The 14,977-nt window shown below is 62.1% G+C and overlaps 2 protein-coding genes across 7 annotated transcripts in view; one reads left to right on the top strand and one right to left on the bottom strand.

Annotated features, from left to right (window-relative positions):
• Positions 1 to 3,112: 3,112 nt before the first annotated feature.
• On the top strand, positions 3,113 to 7,870 carry SLC25A47 (solute carrier family 25 member 47). 2 transcript variants are annotated; one of them, XM_041760285.1, is made up of 6 exons: positions 3,113 to 3,247; positions 4,995 to 5,038; positions 5,145 to 5,216; positions 5,824 to 6,006; positions 6,640 to 6,952; positions 7,127 to 7,870. In XM_041760285.1, the coding sequence occupies exons 1-6, from the start codon at positions 3,220 to 3,222 to the stop codon at positions 7,405 to 7,407; spliced, it is 921 nt and encodes a 306-aa protein (XP_041616219.1). In that variant the 5' UTR covers positions 3,113 to 3,219; the 3' UTR covers positions 7,408 to 7,870. The 2 variants fall into 2 exon arrangements, with proteins under 2 accessions (XP_041616219.1, XP_041616220.1); XM_041760286.1 differs by lacking the exon at positions 4,995 to 5,038 and having other exon boundaries at positions 3,149 to 3,247.
• Positions 7,871 to 10,579: 2,709 nt separating this feature from the next.
• WARS1 (tryptophanyl-tRNA synthetase 1) overlaps positions 10,580 to 14,977 on the bottom strand; it is a 34,285-nt gene continuing 29,887 nt past the window's right edge. For 4 of the 5 annotated variants that reach the window (XM_041758181.1, XM_041758180.1, XM_041758183.1 and 1 more), the window contains 3 exons: positions 12,429 to 12,569; positions 11,651 to 11,808; positions 10,580 to 10,852 (listed from right to left, as the gene is read on the bottom strand). In XM_041758181.1, the coding sequence (XP_041614115.1) occupies positions 10,831 to 10,852; positions 11,651 to 11,808; positions 12,429 to 12,569 (321 nt within the window). In that variant the 3' untranslated portion in view covers positions 10,580 to 10,830. Of the gene's footprint in view, positions 11,809 to 12,428; positions 12,570 to 14,977 lie in introns of all 5 variants that reach the window. The other variant, XM_041758184.1, reaches the window with a different exon arrangement.

Below are 14,977 nucleotides of genomic sequence, written 5' to 3'. Positions count from 1 at the left end.
GCCCCTCCCCCCTTTCTATTTTTTTTTGTTGTTGTTGTTTAAAGATTTTATTTATTTATTCATGAGAGATGCAGAGAGAGAGAGAGAGAGAGAGAGAGAGAGAGGCAGAGACACAGGAGGAGGGAGAAGCAGGCTCCATGCAGGGAGCCCGATGCGGACCTCGATCCCGGGACTCCAGGATCATGCCCCGAGCTGAGGGCAGATGCTCAATCTCTGAGCCACCCAGGTGTCCCCCTCCCTCTCCCTGTGCTAAACAAGACAAACAAAAAAAACAAGCCAAAAAAGCAACAAAAAAGAAAATGTGGTGTTTGCTTGTCCTTGACTAGAAAGCAGGACCCAGACCTGGCCTGTGGGGCTTTCACTTTCTGTGCTCTCTCTCTTCCGTCTAGATTCTTTAAAAAAACAACTTAGAGTTATTCTTTTCTTATAAAATGTAAAAACACATTTTGGGATGTGTCAAGCCCCTTGGCTGCTGGCAAGTCTGTGTGTGCAGTGGGGCCAGCGCCGCGCCCTGTTCCCAGAGCCCTTTGCGGCAGCCCAGGGCTGGGTTTCCTGTGCGATGTCAGTCTCCTCCTTGAGGACGGCCGGGCGGTGGCGGAGGAGGGCCTGAAGCCGGCCTTGGTGCTGATGGAGAGGAGCGGCACGGGAGGCTCCCCATGGGCCCTGCCTCCTGCCATCCCTGCAAGACCCGGAGAGGTGACACTACAGGCCCGAGGCCACACATCTGGGAGAGGCGCAGCCCGGAGCTGAACCCAGGCTGTGGGCGTCCCTCCTGAGCTCTCCCCCCGCCGAGACCCCTGCCTGCCCAGCCACCCCGCGGCCTCGTTCTACCTGTGTCAGGTGGAGCCAAGTGTGAGCAGGTGACCCCACGCTGACTCTGTTCATTCATTTGTATCGTGGACTGTCAATCCATCCGCCCCCACCCCGCCGCCCCCTCCATCCACCTGCCCATCCTTCGGCCCATCTGTCTGTCCATCCCTCCCTCCGTCTATCCATCTATCCACCCATTCATCCAATCTTTCATCTGCCCACGTGTCCATCCATCCATCCGCCCGCCCGCCCACCCATTCCACGACTTGCTGTCTCGCAGCTTTATTCCCCCAGCCTCCCCAGGGTGGCCGTCCCGTGCTGGGTGCTGTGGGCTCAGGGGCGGTCTGGCCCGGCCCTGCCCGCCCGAAGCTCACAGCCGGGTGGGGAACTTCTGACCCGAACCACAGCCCCGAAGGGTGGGGTGGGTGGCCTGTCTCCCGTGTCTGCTTCGGAGAAGGGTGAAGTCTGAGCATGTTTGTTTGGGAGACAAAGGGCCGGCGATACTTGGCTTCGGTCACCGGGGAGGTGACCAGGGAAAACACTCTGGTCTAGTATGTCACCGTGTGGGCGGCCCCACACGCCCCTTGTCTCCTCCCTCCTCTGCTCTGTCCTTGGCACTCACTGCTGTCCGGCAGCCCCTGTGCCCTTGTCATCTCACCTATTGGCGATCTGTCCCTGTCCCTAGAACGTAAGAACCACGGGGCAGGGACTCCTGTCTGTGGTTACTGCTGTGGTCTCGGAGCCACTGGGGTTTGAATGCAGGCAGACGCTGAGCTGCGTCTATCTAAAGGCCAGGCTGGGCATCGGGATCGGCCCTGCGCGGGCTGCATCCTGCCCTGTGCCCTCTGCCCTCTGCGTGGCAGCTGCTACTGCCAACTTGTCCTCCCCTCACCCTGCAGTGGCTGGGCGGCGGGGCTGGGGCTGCCCCTCCATCAGCACCCGGCCTGGTCAAGGCCGGCCTGTGTCCACCCAGCAGAAGACAAGAAAATAGGGAGACACACGGTCCCTGACCGAGGGCCACTGGGACAAGGCTGTCTGAGCCCAGTGACATCAACACCTGGCCCTCCTCGCCGGTCCTGCCAGCTTTCTGCTCAGCGGGACCTTGTTTGTGTGACCCTGGGCAGGTGCATAGCCTCCTTAAGCCTGAGTGTCCCCGTGGCCACCTTGCAGCACTGCCATGTGGGTCATATGGGAGCACGTGTGAAGCCCCTAGGAGGGCCCACTGGGTGACAGCCATGGGGGCAAAGCTCACGGGCACCAGGGCCTGGCCCCTGGCATCAGAAAGGGGCTGCTTGTTCCAGAGTGTCCGGCCATCCCATCCAGCCCTGCCACTTGCACGGCCTTGGCACATCCCCTTTGTTGGCCTCCGTGGCTCCATCTGTAAAATGGGGACCCTCAGCCCTGCTTTCCTCCGGGGGCTGTGATGAGGACCCCAGGAGCCGGTGAAGGAGAAGTGCTTGGTAAACTGTAGATGGGGCGCACTGCCAGGGGTCACTGATTTTTTTACGAGGGTTGCAAGCATCCAGCAGGTGGAAGCTGCCTCTTGTGGGGGTCCCTTCTCCTTCCAAAGGGCCTGGCCTTAGTCAGAGGCCCAGTCAGCAGCCCTGGCTTCTGGTCCCTAGCTGTGGGCCCCTCGCTCAGGGAGCCCTGGTCAGTGCTGGGCGCTGGGGACTGAGCAGAGACAGGCCCGGCGGGGGCCGGGGAGCAGCAGACAGATGGGGTGCACAGGGACGGCGTGGGACCGTGGGACTGGGGCAGCGGGAAGGGCATGGAGCAGACGCTGGGCTGTGACCGGTATTTGCACGCCGTGGGGCAAGGGGGGGCTCGTGCAAGCTGCCCGTGCTCGCCCCCACTCCCTCCCGCCGGCTGGAGCCCCCTGAGGACAGGACGGGCTCTTAGCCGCCTCACTGCAGCCTCAGCTCCCCCCAGCTCACATGATGTTTGCTGAGGGAATGAGGATGGAGCTTCGAGGGGTCCCGGGCAGGAGGAACCCAGAGGACCCCTGAGGACGCCACAGAGGCCTGAGCCTGGGCCTGGCAGGGGACGTCCCCGGAGGTGTTTGGACCGGGCCTGGGGCCCAGCCCCGCAGGCAGTGTGGACAGCCAGCCTGTGGCCTCTCACACACTTCCTGACACCTGGGTCCCAAGGGCACTGGGACAAGGGTCGTCGGGGGGGGGGGGCGGGGGGGGGGAGGGAGTCCAGCTGCCCGGTGCCTGGGTTTGGGCATTGACCGCACGGCCTCTGCCTTCAACACCACTGGTCAGCGGGCTTCTGCGTCCTGTCCCTCCCCCGGCCCCGGTATTTAAGGTCGCCCAGGAGCTAACAAGCTGCTGTTGAGGCCACCCCGGCGGTGGCACGACTGCTGGCAGGCAGGCAGACCCCAGGGCCTCCCCCACCCCTGCGCTGTCCATGGATTTTGTTGCTGGAGCCATCGGAGGTAACAGATGGGGAGTTGGGTGTGCTGGGCCCCGACAGTAGTCCCCCAGGGCAGGGGCTCGAGGGGCGCCGGAAGTGGTCAGGACCTGGTGCAGCCGCAGGTGCTGGGAGGGGGCACGGGGTGGGGGGTCTGCACGGGCCTGACGTCTCGGCCTGCGGGCCCACGGCGGCGGGGCTGGGGGGGTTGGGGGGCTCACAGCCATCGGTGTGGGGAAGGTTGGCTGAGCTGCGGTCGGAACGGAGGGCCCGGGCGGGGTGGACAGTGAGGACAAGCAGGCCTGGGGCCAGAAACCCGAGCTGCAGGGGGTGGGCTGGGGAAGGGGGGAGGCCCTGCGAGCCCCCCACCCGCGGCTGGCTGCGCTGTCCAGCTGCCGGCCTCCCAAGCTGTTGTCCCTCCTGGGGTCAGCGCTGGTTGCGAAAGGCGAGTCCAGGGAGATAACTGGCCCGCTGGGAAACAGGCTGGGGCCGGGCTCCCCCCCACCGGGCCCTAGATCCTGCAGCCGGGAAGCCTGTTTGGTGAGGCCCCCTTGGCCTTGCAGGTCTTGTGAAACAGCAGTGGGTGCTGGTCGATACTCCCAGGAATGGTGTGGGGTGCTCTCCCCCCGGGGCGGGGGGGGCAGTGCTGACCCAGGACACACGGGAGCCCTGGCCTCACCGGGCACCCTGCTGAGGCCCCAGGCCAGCTGCCGCCCTGGATGTCAGCCCCCCAAGGAGGAGGCTCACAGAGGGGGCTTGACTTGGCCAAGATCACAGAGCCACGAAGGGCTCTCGAGTCCCGTGTCTGCTCTGGGCCAGGTCAGACCTGGGCTTGTCCTTGTGGAGGACAGGCATGGCACGCGTGGGACAGCAGCCAGACCACGTGACGGGGACTCTGATCAACATGTTTTCCAGCACAGAGGCAGCCCAGATGCAGGGGTCAGGGAGGGCTCCAGAGAGGAGGCGATGGCGTGGCGGGGCTCTGATGGACGAGTAGGAGTTTGGTGAGGTCTGTGTGAGGGTCAAGGAGGGGAATTCGAACCAAGTCATCCAGTCGGTCCTTTGCTTCATTTGCTTTGTTCACTCACTCCGCACTCGATCATTCATTCATGTGCATTCCTCGAGTCCCGGGATGCCTAGTGATTAGGGCAGAGCCCCCAAGGGCCTTATGGCCCTCAGGTGGCCCCCAGGGTATGTAACCCCAGGGGTCTGTGGCTCTCTGGGCTCCCCATGGCAGTGCCCAGGGCTCGGACTGAGGCTCTGGTGTCAGGAAAGGAGAAAGAACAGGATGGTGGCACCCGGCCCTTCGCAGGGAGAGGGCCCTGGTCTGGGAAGCCTCACATCCCACTCTGTTCTGTTCCGCTCAGACTTGTGGTTCCAGGCAATCCCTCCCAGAGCCCTGGGTGACCTGGGCTTTCCCACCTCCTGGCCTTGGGTGGTCTGTGCCTCACTCCACACACCCCCCGCAGCTGGAAGGCAGGCCCATCACAGGCTGCCCGGCCTGGAGACACGGCCCAGCAGGTGTCGGGGCAGAGGCTCTCCCAAAATGTGGCCCCTGAGCTGAGGCCATGGAGCGTCCCTGGCTTTCCCCAGCCAAGACCCAGGAGAAACTGCTAGAAGCTTGGCTGAGCCTCCGTTTCCTTCTCTGCATCAATGTGCTCAGGGTTGATGAGACATGGTGTGGACAGACGGGTGGGCTGATTGCCAGCGGGAGCGGGTTGGGGTTCGGCCCTGCCTCCCTCCTCACCTGCTCCCCCTGCACCTCCTTGCAGGTGTCTGCGGTGTTGCTGTGGGCTACCCCCTGGACACGGTGAAGGTACGGCAACAGCCAGGCCTCCACCGGCCGCCCGAAGGCCCCTGGGACTAGGCTGCCCTCCGGGTCTCCTGCACCCACCCCTCCCTGAAGCCTGCTTCTCTCACAGGTCAAGATCCAGACAGAGCCCAAGTACAGGGGCATCGGGCACTGCGTGTGGGACACGTATCGCCGAGAGCGGGTAGGCCTGGGCCCCGGGTAATGGGCAGGGGGAGGTCAGGGCCTCAGACCCCGGGCCCGCCCACCACCCAGGGCAGGCTCAGCTCTGTCATCTTCCGGATGGCCTGCTGCTTTCTCTGAGGACGAGAGCCAGGCGTCGGCACAGAGGGGGTGCCGCCTTCAGGGGAGGGCCTGCAGGTGGCCTCTGGGGCCTCTGATGGTCAGGGAGGGCCCTCAGGCGTTTGCGTTTGTCCCCTCGAGGAGGGGCACCCCTTGAAAGCCGTGCTGGGTGGAGCCGTTAGGTGTCCCCAGCGCCCAGCTCAGAGCCTGGTCCAGGGGATGCTGGTCGGAGGGTGAACAAATGCAAAAATAGCAACAATAAAGCATGCTATCCAACGTCCTCCTCCTCCTCCTCATCAAATAGCCGTCCCAGGTCCAGCCTGGCCCTCTGTCTCTTCATCCCCTCACATAACCTCGGAAGTGACAGCCGGGGACGCTGAGAGCCTTGGCAGCCGGAGGCGGGCCCGAGGACCCCCGGCCAGGGAGGCCAGAGCAGGGCCCAGCCCCAGCCCTCTCCCCGGCCGGGCCTCCTGACTCGGGCCCTCGGGTCCTGTGTGTCCGCCCGCCAGCTGCGGGGCTTCTACCGAGGCCTCTCGCTGCCCGTGTGCACCGTGTCCCTGATCTCGTCCGTGTCCTTTGGCACCTACCGCCACTGCCTCGCGCACATCTGCCGATTTCGCTACGGCAGCCCCGACGCCAAGCCCGCCAAGACCGACATCACGCTGTCAGGATTTGCCTCTGGCGTGGTCCGCGTGAGTAGGGTGGGGGCGCGGGGGACCTCAGGACTGCAGGGTTGGGAGAGGCCGAGAGGCGCCCCCAGCCCAGCACAGGGGGAAACTGAGGCTGGGGCAGCGCACGGACTGCATGAGGGCCGGGAGCTGTGGGTCAGGGCTCAGTGGGTTCTCGGCAGCTGCGTGACCTGGGGCAAGCGGGGGAGCCTCTCTGGGCTTCTGGTCTCTTCACCCATTAAGAGGGGTGGTGGCGATCCCGAGGGTGAGGGGTGTCAGGCCCCCAGCCGGCGCTGTGGGTAACATTAGTAGGACGATGTTATCGTTATTAAGTATTTAGTATTGTGTTACTCTCACACTAGAAGCTTACATCGTTACCTAATACACGCGTGACATCCACATATTAATTATGTGATAACCACGCCCACGCGCCTGAGTCCCACGTGTTTGCACAACTCCCCTGGTGTATGGAGGCCGCCCTGTGCCCGCGGAGCGTGCTGCAACAGCGAGCACTGGCTTTGAGCCCTGCTGCTCCGGGACAGCCGGGCCAGCAGCTTCTTGGGGTCCGAGCCCCCCGGGGGGTTCCGCAGGCAGTGAGGGGCTAAGGGAGGCCTGGCCCGCGGGCGCCTCCTTAGGTGCCCCCCACTCCCGCTCCAGGTGTTCCTGACCTCGCCCACCGAGGTGGCCAAGGTCCGGCTGCAGACGCAGACACAGCAGCGGCGCCCCTCGGCCTCGGGGCCGACGGCCGCGCCCCCCATGTGTCCTGCACCCCCTGCGGGTTTGGTGTCCGGGCCCAAGTACCGAGGGCCACTGCACTGCCTGGCCACGGTGGCCCGTGAGGAGGGGCTGCGGGGTCTCTACAAGGGCAGCTCGGCCCTGCTCTTCCGGGACGGCCACTCTTTCGCCACCTACTTCCTGTCCTACACCATCCTCTGCGAGCAGCTCACCCCCGCTGGCCGCAGCCAGCCAGGTGAGTGGGGGCCCGGGGCCTGCAGAGGGGGGACAGGCACAGCGGGGATCGGGCCGAGAGAGCAGGCGCGGCAACTCCCAGGGTGGGGAACTCTGCGCGGGTCACCCAGGCCCTGCCCTGGCCACCCTGCTCTGGCTGGCGGCTGAGGCGCTCGGCACCCCCCTGCCCCCGCAGATGTCTTGGGCGTGCTGCTGGCCGGGGGCTGCGCCGGGGTCCTGGCCTGGGCCGTGGCCACCCCCATGGACGTGATCAAGTCGCGCCTGCAGGCGGACGGGCAGGGCCAGCGGCGCTACCGGGGCCTCCTGCACTGCGTGGTGACCAGCGTCCGCGAGGAGGGGCCGCGAGTCCTCTTCAAGGGGCTGACGCTCAACTGCTGCCGCGCCTTCCCCGTCAACATGGTGGTCTTCGTCACCTACGAGGCCGTGCTGAGGCTCATCCGGGGCCTGTCCACGTAGCCAGCCCGACGCCCCCGGCGCCAGCCCGCCCGCGGCTCCCAGACGTCGTAGTGCTGGCGGAGGCGCAGAGCGTGTTGGGGTCTGGGCCCCACCGAGCCGCCGGGACACCCAGATCAGCCGTGCTCGGGGCTTCGCCTGCCCGGCTACGCACCCCGAGGACGTCGAGGGGCCCATCTGCCACCAGCCTGGGGTTGGCCTGAGGGTCGCTGGAGCCAGGGAGGAGTGGGCCGTCGCTCGGAGTGGTTTGAGAGCGGAGATGCCATCGGAGTCACAGCTCCCTCGTCACCCCTGCCGGCCGCCCACTGGCCGCCCTCCCCGCGAGGCCCCCACTCGGCTCTCCTCGGCTTGCTCCCCTGCAGCAGGCTGCTGCTCAGAGGCAACGCCGGGCCTGCTCACGCACCCTGTCCTGATGGGGGTCCCAGAGACTCAGCGGGGAGCTGTGACAATAAACCACCTTTGGGCATGCTCAGTGGTGCTCTGTGGGGCGGGCCGCCGGCTTATCCTCAGAGGCCAAGCCCTCCAGACCTGTGTGGCCAATGTCCCCACTACACAGACAGGCACACCGAGGCCCAGCACTCGGGCTGGCTCTCCCCACTGGGCCTTCGGGGCGCTGAGCCCTGCCATGGGAGGCCACTGCGTCTTCAGCGGGAGGCTTGCTCTCCTCAGCAGCCCCATCCCAAACCAACCCCTTTCTGAGTGAAACTGGGTTCCAGCCCGTTCCAGTTCCTGGCCCCTCGGTTGCCCAGACATTTGGCCGTGAGCCACCTTTCCACAGGGGCCTGGAGTGGGGCGGGAGGGGGTGTGTGTCCTGAGCACTGCTGGGAGCCGGTCCCTCGCGCAGGTCATCACAACAGCCTGACACCAGGTGAGCGAACAGCTCAGAGACGGGGCTGGCCTGCCCTCGGCGGCAGGGGTGGTGGGGGCCTCACACCCGCACTTCTGAAGTCCTCTTGGTGGCACCACGTGGCTTCCAGTAATGGGGGCGGGGGGGGGGACATCGGGGCCAGGGCTGGCAGGTACAGCCCTCTGGCAAAGCCAGCCAACACCTGCCTCCATCATACTCACTGATGCTGGCCTTGGCCATGTCTTTGGACTGAGGGACCAGTTCTGGCTCAACACAACTCTCTCCCAGGACACAGGGTGGGCCCTCCTGTCCCACTGACCCAAGCGTTTGCTCACACCCAGAGCTCTCCGCCAGGAGCACCCTTCCCTCCTGACTCCACATCCCAGGCATCACCTCCTTCAGGAAGCTCTCCCTGCTTGACCACAAGGCTGCTTTTCAGGCTCCCATAGGGCCCTCGCTCCTTGTGGGGTCCCTCATCTGCCCGCCACCCATCATCCTGCTCCACCCAAGACTGTGAGCTGTCTGAGGGCAGCACGGGTCTGATTTGGACTCTCCGGCACAGGGCCTAGCACATAGTTAGGTGCTCAGGGGGTGTGCAATGAAGCCCTGCTCTAGATTCCTAAAAGTTCATCCGGTTGCAAGTTATAGACACAGTCTAGCCAGGTGCTAACAAGTTAAAGATGCTGTTCTAGCCAGGTGCTAATGAAAGGTTGCTAGGTCATCAAAACCCTGACCCCCAGATCCATTTTTGGCAAGAAGACTGGGGGGCCTGTTTGCTTTAGCCTTGGGAGGAGAGTTCTGGGCAGTGCTCTGGGCTCTGCCGGGCACAGCTGGGAGCGTGGGGACTCCTGGTCACTGAGCAGCTGGCCCCGCCCACGGTGAGCAACTGGCTTTGCAGGACGTCCCATGTCCCACATCCCACGTCCTCATGCTCCCCACAGCTTCCAGGTGGCAAGGCCCAATGGAGGGCCGACCCAGGCCTCCTTTAAAAATGGGGAAGAGAAGGCGGGCCCAGCTGGGTCTTCCCATCAATCCGGCTGCGGTAACAAAGTCCAGGCTGCACCTGAAATTCCCAGCGGGAGACAATGGGCAGTCTCCGGCCGATGGGAGAATCATGGGCCTCTGGGAGGGGCCTAGGGGCACAAGTCCCCAGGACTTGTCTGATGGCCGGGAGCCCCCTTCTGTTCTCGTCTTGTGTGTCCTTGGCAGTGTGCTCCCAGTGCCCACTGTGCCTTGTGCCCAGCCACGGCTCAGCCGCTGTCCTCACAGCCTGGGGGACCTGACCCACCCACAAGGGCAATCGGAGCTCCTCTGGCAGGAGTCCCCACGCTACACCTCCTGCCAACACCTGCTGCGCTGTTGCACTGGTTGGTCCTAACCTGGGGATCTCTAGGGGATCCCCTAGATCCTGTTTCTCACCAAACTGGGGGCTGGAAGTGGCTGTGGCCCTTCCCAGCAGTGACCATTCTGTGAGTCACCTGACCTCTGAGCCAGGGATCTGCTGCTGCTGCTAAGGCTGAAACATGAGGTATCATTAGTCTTCTGCTCCAGGGAGGGGGTGGGGGTCCCCAGAGGTTAGGTGGCCTGCCCAAAGTCACATAGCCTATGTGGGAGGAGCTGGCCTGTGAGGGGCCACAACCCCTCCCTCCTGCAGCCCCAATGCCGACAGCCACTGCTGCCCTGCTGCCCTGGGGACTTGCCATGTGGCCCCTCGTTTTATCTGCACAGTGCACCCGGGATATGGGGGCAGGGAGAGATGGGATGTCCTTTAGCTGAGGAGGGCCACAGCCACCAGGTAATCAGGACTGGGGCTCTGGTCAGTGGGCGTGGAAGTGGGGGAGGAGACGGATGAGGCTGTGCCACACACTGGTACCTGAGCACCTCCCAGGGTGGGACCCTCGGTGCCCTCATTTGTCAAATGGTCCGTCTGTGTGTGTGGAGACAGCAAGAGGCAGGACAGGCCTGCTCTGTCACAAACACAGTGTGGCCTTGGACAAATCCCACTGCCCTCTCTCGAGCCTCCGTTTCCCCACCGGCAAGTAAGGCTGGGCAGGGAGAGGGAGCATGGGGCCCATCCCGGCAGGGCCTCGGTTGGACGGGCAGCTCAGCTCAGACCCCAGCCTGGCTCCTGCACCACCCAGCCCCGCCGCTGCCCACCCTGTGGCCGCGCCCTTGTCTGCGGAGGACAGCTGCTCACTGAGACACATCACTCCCAGGTGGCCTGGAGGACTCAAGGGCTGCCCTCGGATGGCCCACAGCGCTCGGCAGCAGGTGCAGCACAGGGGCCTGCTCCCTCCTTGAACCCCCAACAGAAAACGGCCACACACGCAGGACTGAAGGAAGTTTATTCACGCCAACAAGTGACATGAGGGAGTGGACCCTGCACCTCCAGAAAGCACAGACACCTCAACCAAGGGCCTTCCCTGAGATAGGTCTTCTGCTTTTCCAAACTCCACAGGGCGCACGATTAACCAGGCCTCCCGTGGACGCGCCGCTCAGGGCTTTGAGGGCTGCCGCACTTTCTAGCTACATCCACCTGCCCCAGGGCACTGCTCTGTGCAGAGAGACTTCCTCGCCAGTCAAGTGTCAAAACAAAAGCATCTGCAAAGACAACAGACCCCTCAGCATCTGGCACAACCAGCGTGCAGTGGCCACTGGCTTTCAGGGCGGAGTGTGGAGGATCATCTGGTGGAAACCAAGTATTAGTATATTCAGGGAGAAGCATGATTTCTGGAGTGCGGTACATGCATGGTGTGGAGCGTGGTAAGTGAACCGGAGTCTTGCCCACAGAAAGCTCAATTTAACAAAGCCCGGCCAACTCGGGCCAATATTCCACATGAAAAGCAGCTTTCAAGCTGGGGGTGCTCTCAGCCAAACACGTCACAAAGCTATCAGCTGCCAATTCTTCTCTTAAATATTTTTAGACACAGGCTGAAATACATCTGTGCCCGTTATACTCCCTGACATACACTTTCCAAAACATGTTTTAATTTACGATAATGCCGTTTAGATTCCAGGTACATACAGACTCCATATTCTTCCAGAGAGCAAGTTTGAAGAGAACGTGGGGAACGGCAGGAGCTGTCCTGTGGACCCCGCAGACTGGCCAGGGGACAGCCCCACACGTGGGGACTGCTCTGTGGGAGAGACTCCAGCTGGACTGTCTAACCACGAAATGTTAGCTGGAGCCCGATCACCCCAAAACCCCCAAAGGTTTTGCCCACAGGAGACAGAAAGGAGGACGTCACGGGAGGAAACAGTACTGATACGCACACAGGGCTTACAGACACCAGGCCAGTAATTACCGTGTGGCAGAGCCTACGGGTCGTGCTGATTTGACTGGGCTGGAATTACTGGTAAATTACATCTCTTTATAAGCACATATAAAAGGAGCGTTACTGAAAGTCGTAGGACAGCTCCCGGGGAGTCATGAACTCTTTCACTATCTCGTCGGTGACCTCCTTGCGCCTGGCTTGGTGCTCGGCGATCAAGGGCTGCAGAACCTCGATGAGCGTCTTCTTGAGCTCACCGGTGAGCATGTCGCCGCTGGTGTAATCCTGCCCCGGAGGAGACAGACCACGATGACAAGCCGCCCCACGCGCCTGGACCCCTCACCTCCTCCGGGCGCCAGCCCAGCCCGCAGTACCCATGCAAAGCCTGGCGCAGGGCCGCGCTCACAAGTACAAGAAACTGCACCTCAAACTCTGCTTTTCTTACAATGCCGAGGACCCCGCCCGATGGGGGGTCACGACTCCCACCAACTGCCCACGCCGTCCACACACCAGACGCCTGGCTGCCCCCTCCCACCCTGCCAGCTTCTCTGCCTCCCAGTGCTGTACAGTCTGATCTGAATTTTTCACTGTAATCAGTTTTAAACATGTTCCTATGGAGAGTTCTCTCTTAGGACTGCTACGTGGGCAAGATTCTGAGGACTGGAAAACCCGAGGCAAAGGCTACAGATATCCTTTGGGCTCTTCATACTTCTCCCCCAAACCGCACGCCAAGAGGCAGCACCAGGACACTTCCTTTGTGAACTAGCTGTCCTGAGGCTTCCTGGCGCGTGGCTGAAGGCAGCTGGACCTCCCCCAAGGCCCAGGCCCTGAGGGGCTCCCACCACCCCTCATGTCCCACGTGAGAGAGCCAGGGGCCAGCTGGACCCTGCAGCCTGTGGGCTTACCTTCCTGATCTGCTCAAGCTTGTCATCATCCTCGAGGAAGAAGGTCAGGTACATGAAGGACACGTCCACGTCACAGTTGCCTCCAAACTGCCTGTGCTCCTCGATGGTGTCTCTGCCTCCAGAAAACGCATGCTTGTTGACCTGCGCCAGCAAGAGCAGTTGGTTGGGGCTGCCATGTGCGTGGAAACTGGCTGGGAGCTGAGTGTTGCAGTTGGGCCAGTGACTCCCAGGGCAGGGAGGTTGGGGTGCACAGTTGGGAGGGGCAGCCCCACAAACTGTTCCTCCCTGTCTGTCAAGCCAGTGTATGTGCCACTGAAGAGAAGTGGCACTGAAGGTGCTAACCGAAGAGAAGCAGGGAAAGGCGGGCGGACGCATTCTGAACCCCACCCCCCAAGAAACACAGGACAGAGCTGGGAAAGCCAAAGCACTGCCCATGCTGAAACGTGCAGGAAGGGACCTCAGGTGATGGGCGGACACAGACCACCTTTAGGGTAAAAGAGACCAACTGGGAAGGGTCGCTGCTGCCTTCTCTGCCGAGGAAGGGAGAATGGGAGCTGGGAGAATGGGAGCCACAGGATGGGGCTCAAAAGGGAGAGCAGAGCCCAGAAGCGCAAAGGGAGACAGTGCCTGCAGGCAGCCCCACCTGAAAATAGGCAGTTTTGGGGGCTGAAAAATAGGCTCAGAAACTAGCACAATGGTTTTTGGAATCACTGAAGGTATCGTGGAGAAAGCAGGGCCAAGGGGAGAGAGAAGAAAAGCCAAAAACGACAGTATCCTCAACCTTCTTCCATGAGCATGCGAGACCCACTATGTACTAATGTCACCCTATTTTCCGTTAATGGGGAAAAGGGTGGGTGGAGCTGTTGGTTCCCAGGTTGAGATGATTATTCCTCCTCCCCAGGACCTCAGAACAGATCACTAACTAGATGCTCTGGGGCACGGACAGCGGCAGGTCGACAGTGGGGAGGCCAGAGAAACCCACCCCCCTGGTGGGGACCCCTGCTCCGTGCGCCCCGTGAAGGGAAAGTGCTGACGGCAGGACGCTGGGAGAGCAGAATAAAGACAAGTGCATGTTCGTCTTCCCTCTCCTTCACAAAACAGAGCAAGTTGTAAAATAAAACCAACATAAGCAAACCGCAAGAACTATGGAGACTACAACCAGGAAGAGAAAGTGCCGGTTCTGGGCTCTCCCGAGCTCCAGCTCCCTTGGCCAGGGGCTGGGGGCTGACAGGGGCCTCTTCCTGGGCCTCAGGGAAGACACTCCAGGGCCAGGAAGCAAGTCCTGAGAACAGAGCTTCCCGGGCTCCAGGGGCTGGATGTGAAGGCAACCCGAGGGCCCCGGGACGGTTCCTGGTACTGGTCTGAGGGCAAGATGAGGAAAGGCGGGCCTACTGTATGTTTTCTAGGATGCGTGGATGCCGCTGGCACCCACACAATACTCCTCCCTGGGCGAGCCCCTTGGGAATGATGGCACGAAGATGCGCCATGAATGGTGGGCATCACCGTTACGACATCCTTTAATTCCCAACGCCCCCGTGACTTCCGTATTGCTTTCGCCACCTTATATGTGAAAATGGGACACAGTGTCAAGGACTTCCTGGATGGGGCAGTGAATGGCAGAGCCGGGCTGACCCTTCCTGGGACACCAGTCTTCTGACAGTAGCTTACGTTTGCCTGATGTTGGACTGGCCACTCCGCAGTGCTGCTGGGGCCTCACTCACTGGGTTTGGGTTGGTGTGAGGAGCAGCCTTGGCTATGGGAACTAGAATGCAGCTACCAGGATCCACAATGACAGAGCAAGTGACATGTACAACCAGTGTGATCTGGCGTAAAAGGAAATTATGCGTAGCCAGGCTGTCTGGGCTGAGGGGCGACGGGAGAACCTGATTCAACCACCAAACTCCAAGAGTCGGTGTGCTCTGGCTGCTACCATCCAAGGGGACAGCTGAGCTGGGCTGCAGGAGCCCCCAGCCTCAGGGCCGAGTGGCCACTAAAAGGGTCTTGTGATCAGAAATCACAAGTGGGCGGCCAGGCTGGTGCACTGTGCTACAGACACGTCGCAGAAGAGGGGGCTCCACACTCCAAGGCTGCCTGCAGGAGGCGCTGGCTGGGCGGGGCTCAGGCCGGGCGGGGCTCAGGCTGGCCGGTGCCACAGCCTCCGGCCTGTGTTGGTCTCTACTGCAAAGGAGCTGACCAGCTCGTCATTCTGAACTAAATTGTTCGATCTGGGCAGCACTTTACAGCTGACAGGCACTTGTTATACGCTGTCTCAGGAGAGCCTTGTCTTGAATCTATGAAATCGGTACAGCTGCGCCCACTTTGCAGAGGTCTCCCAGGACAGCAAGGTCACTAGCCAAAGGCAGTGAAATGGCAGGGTGCAGACAACCTGGGGCTCCTGACTCCAGGCCACAGGAGGGCCTGTGCAGCCAAGGAGTGGGTTCTGGTGCCAGCCTCACCACTCTCACTTGCTTCTGTCATTTTGGATCCTGGTAGCTGCATTCTGGTGCCCACAACCAAGTAGTGGATGTAGGAAGCTGCCTGGGCCCTCT

This window comes from Vulpes lagopus, chromosome 6 (assembly GCF_018345385.1).
Source record: "Vulpes lagopus strain Blue_001 chromosome 6, ASM1834538v1, whole genome shotgun sequence".
Classification (NCBI taxonomy): Eukaryota; Metazoa; Chordata; class Mammalia; order Carnivora; family Canidae; genus Vulpes; species Vulpes lagopus.
Note: the sequence above shows the minus strand (reverse complement) of the source record. Positions and strands in the feature narration are given on the sequence as shown.

Bases quoted from the DNA above. Each gene is read 5' to 3' on its own strand.
- SLC25A47 (XM_041760285.1), top strand. From the start codon at position 3,220: ATGGATTTTGTTGCTGGAGCCATCGGAG. The intron at 5,217-5,823 runs GTAGGCCTGGGC...TCCGCCCGCCAG, and splicing joins ACACGTATCGCCGAGAGCGG to CTGCGGGGCTTCTACCGAGG. The intron at 6,953-7,126 runs GTGAGTGGGGGC...CTGCCCCCGCAG, and splicing joins CGCTGGCCGCAGCCAGCCAG to ATGTCTTGGGCGTGCTGCTG.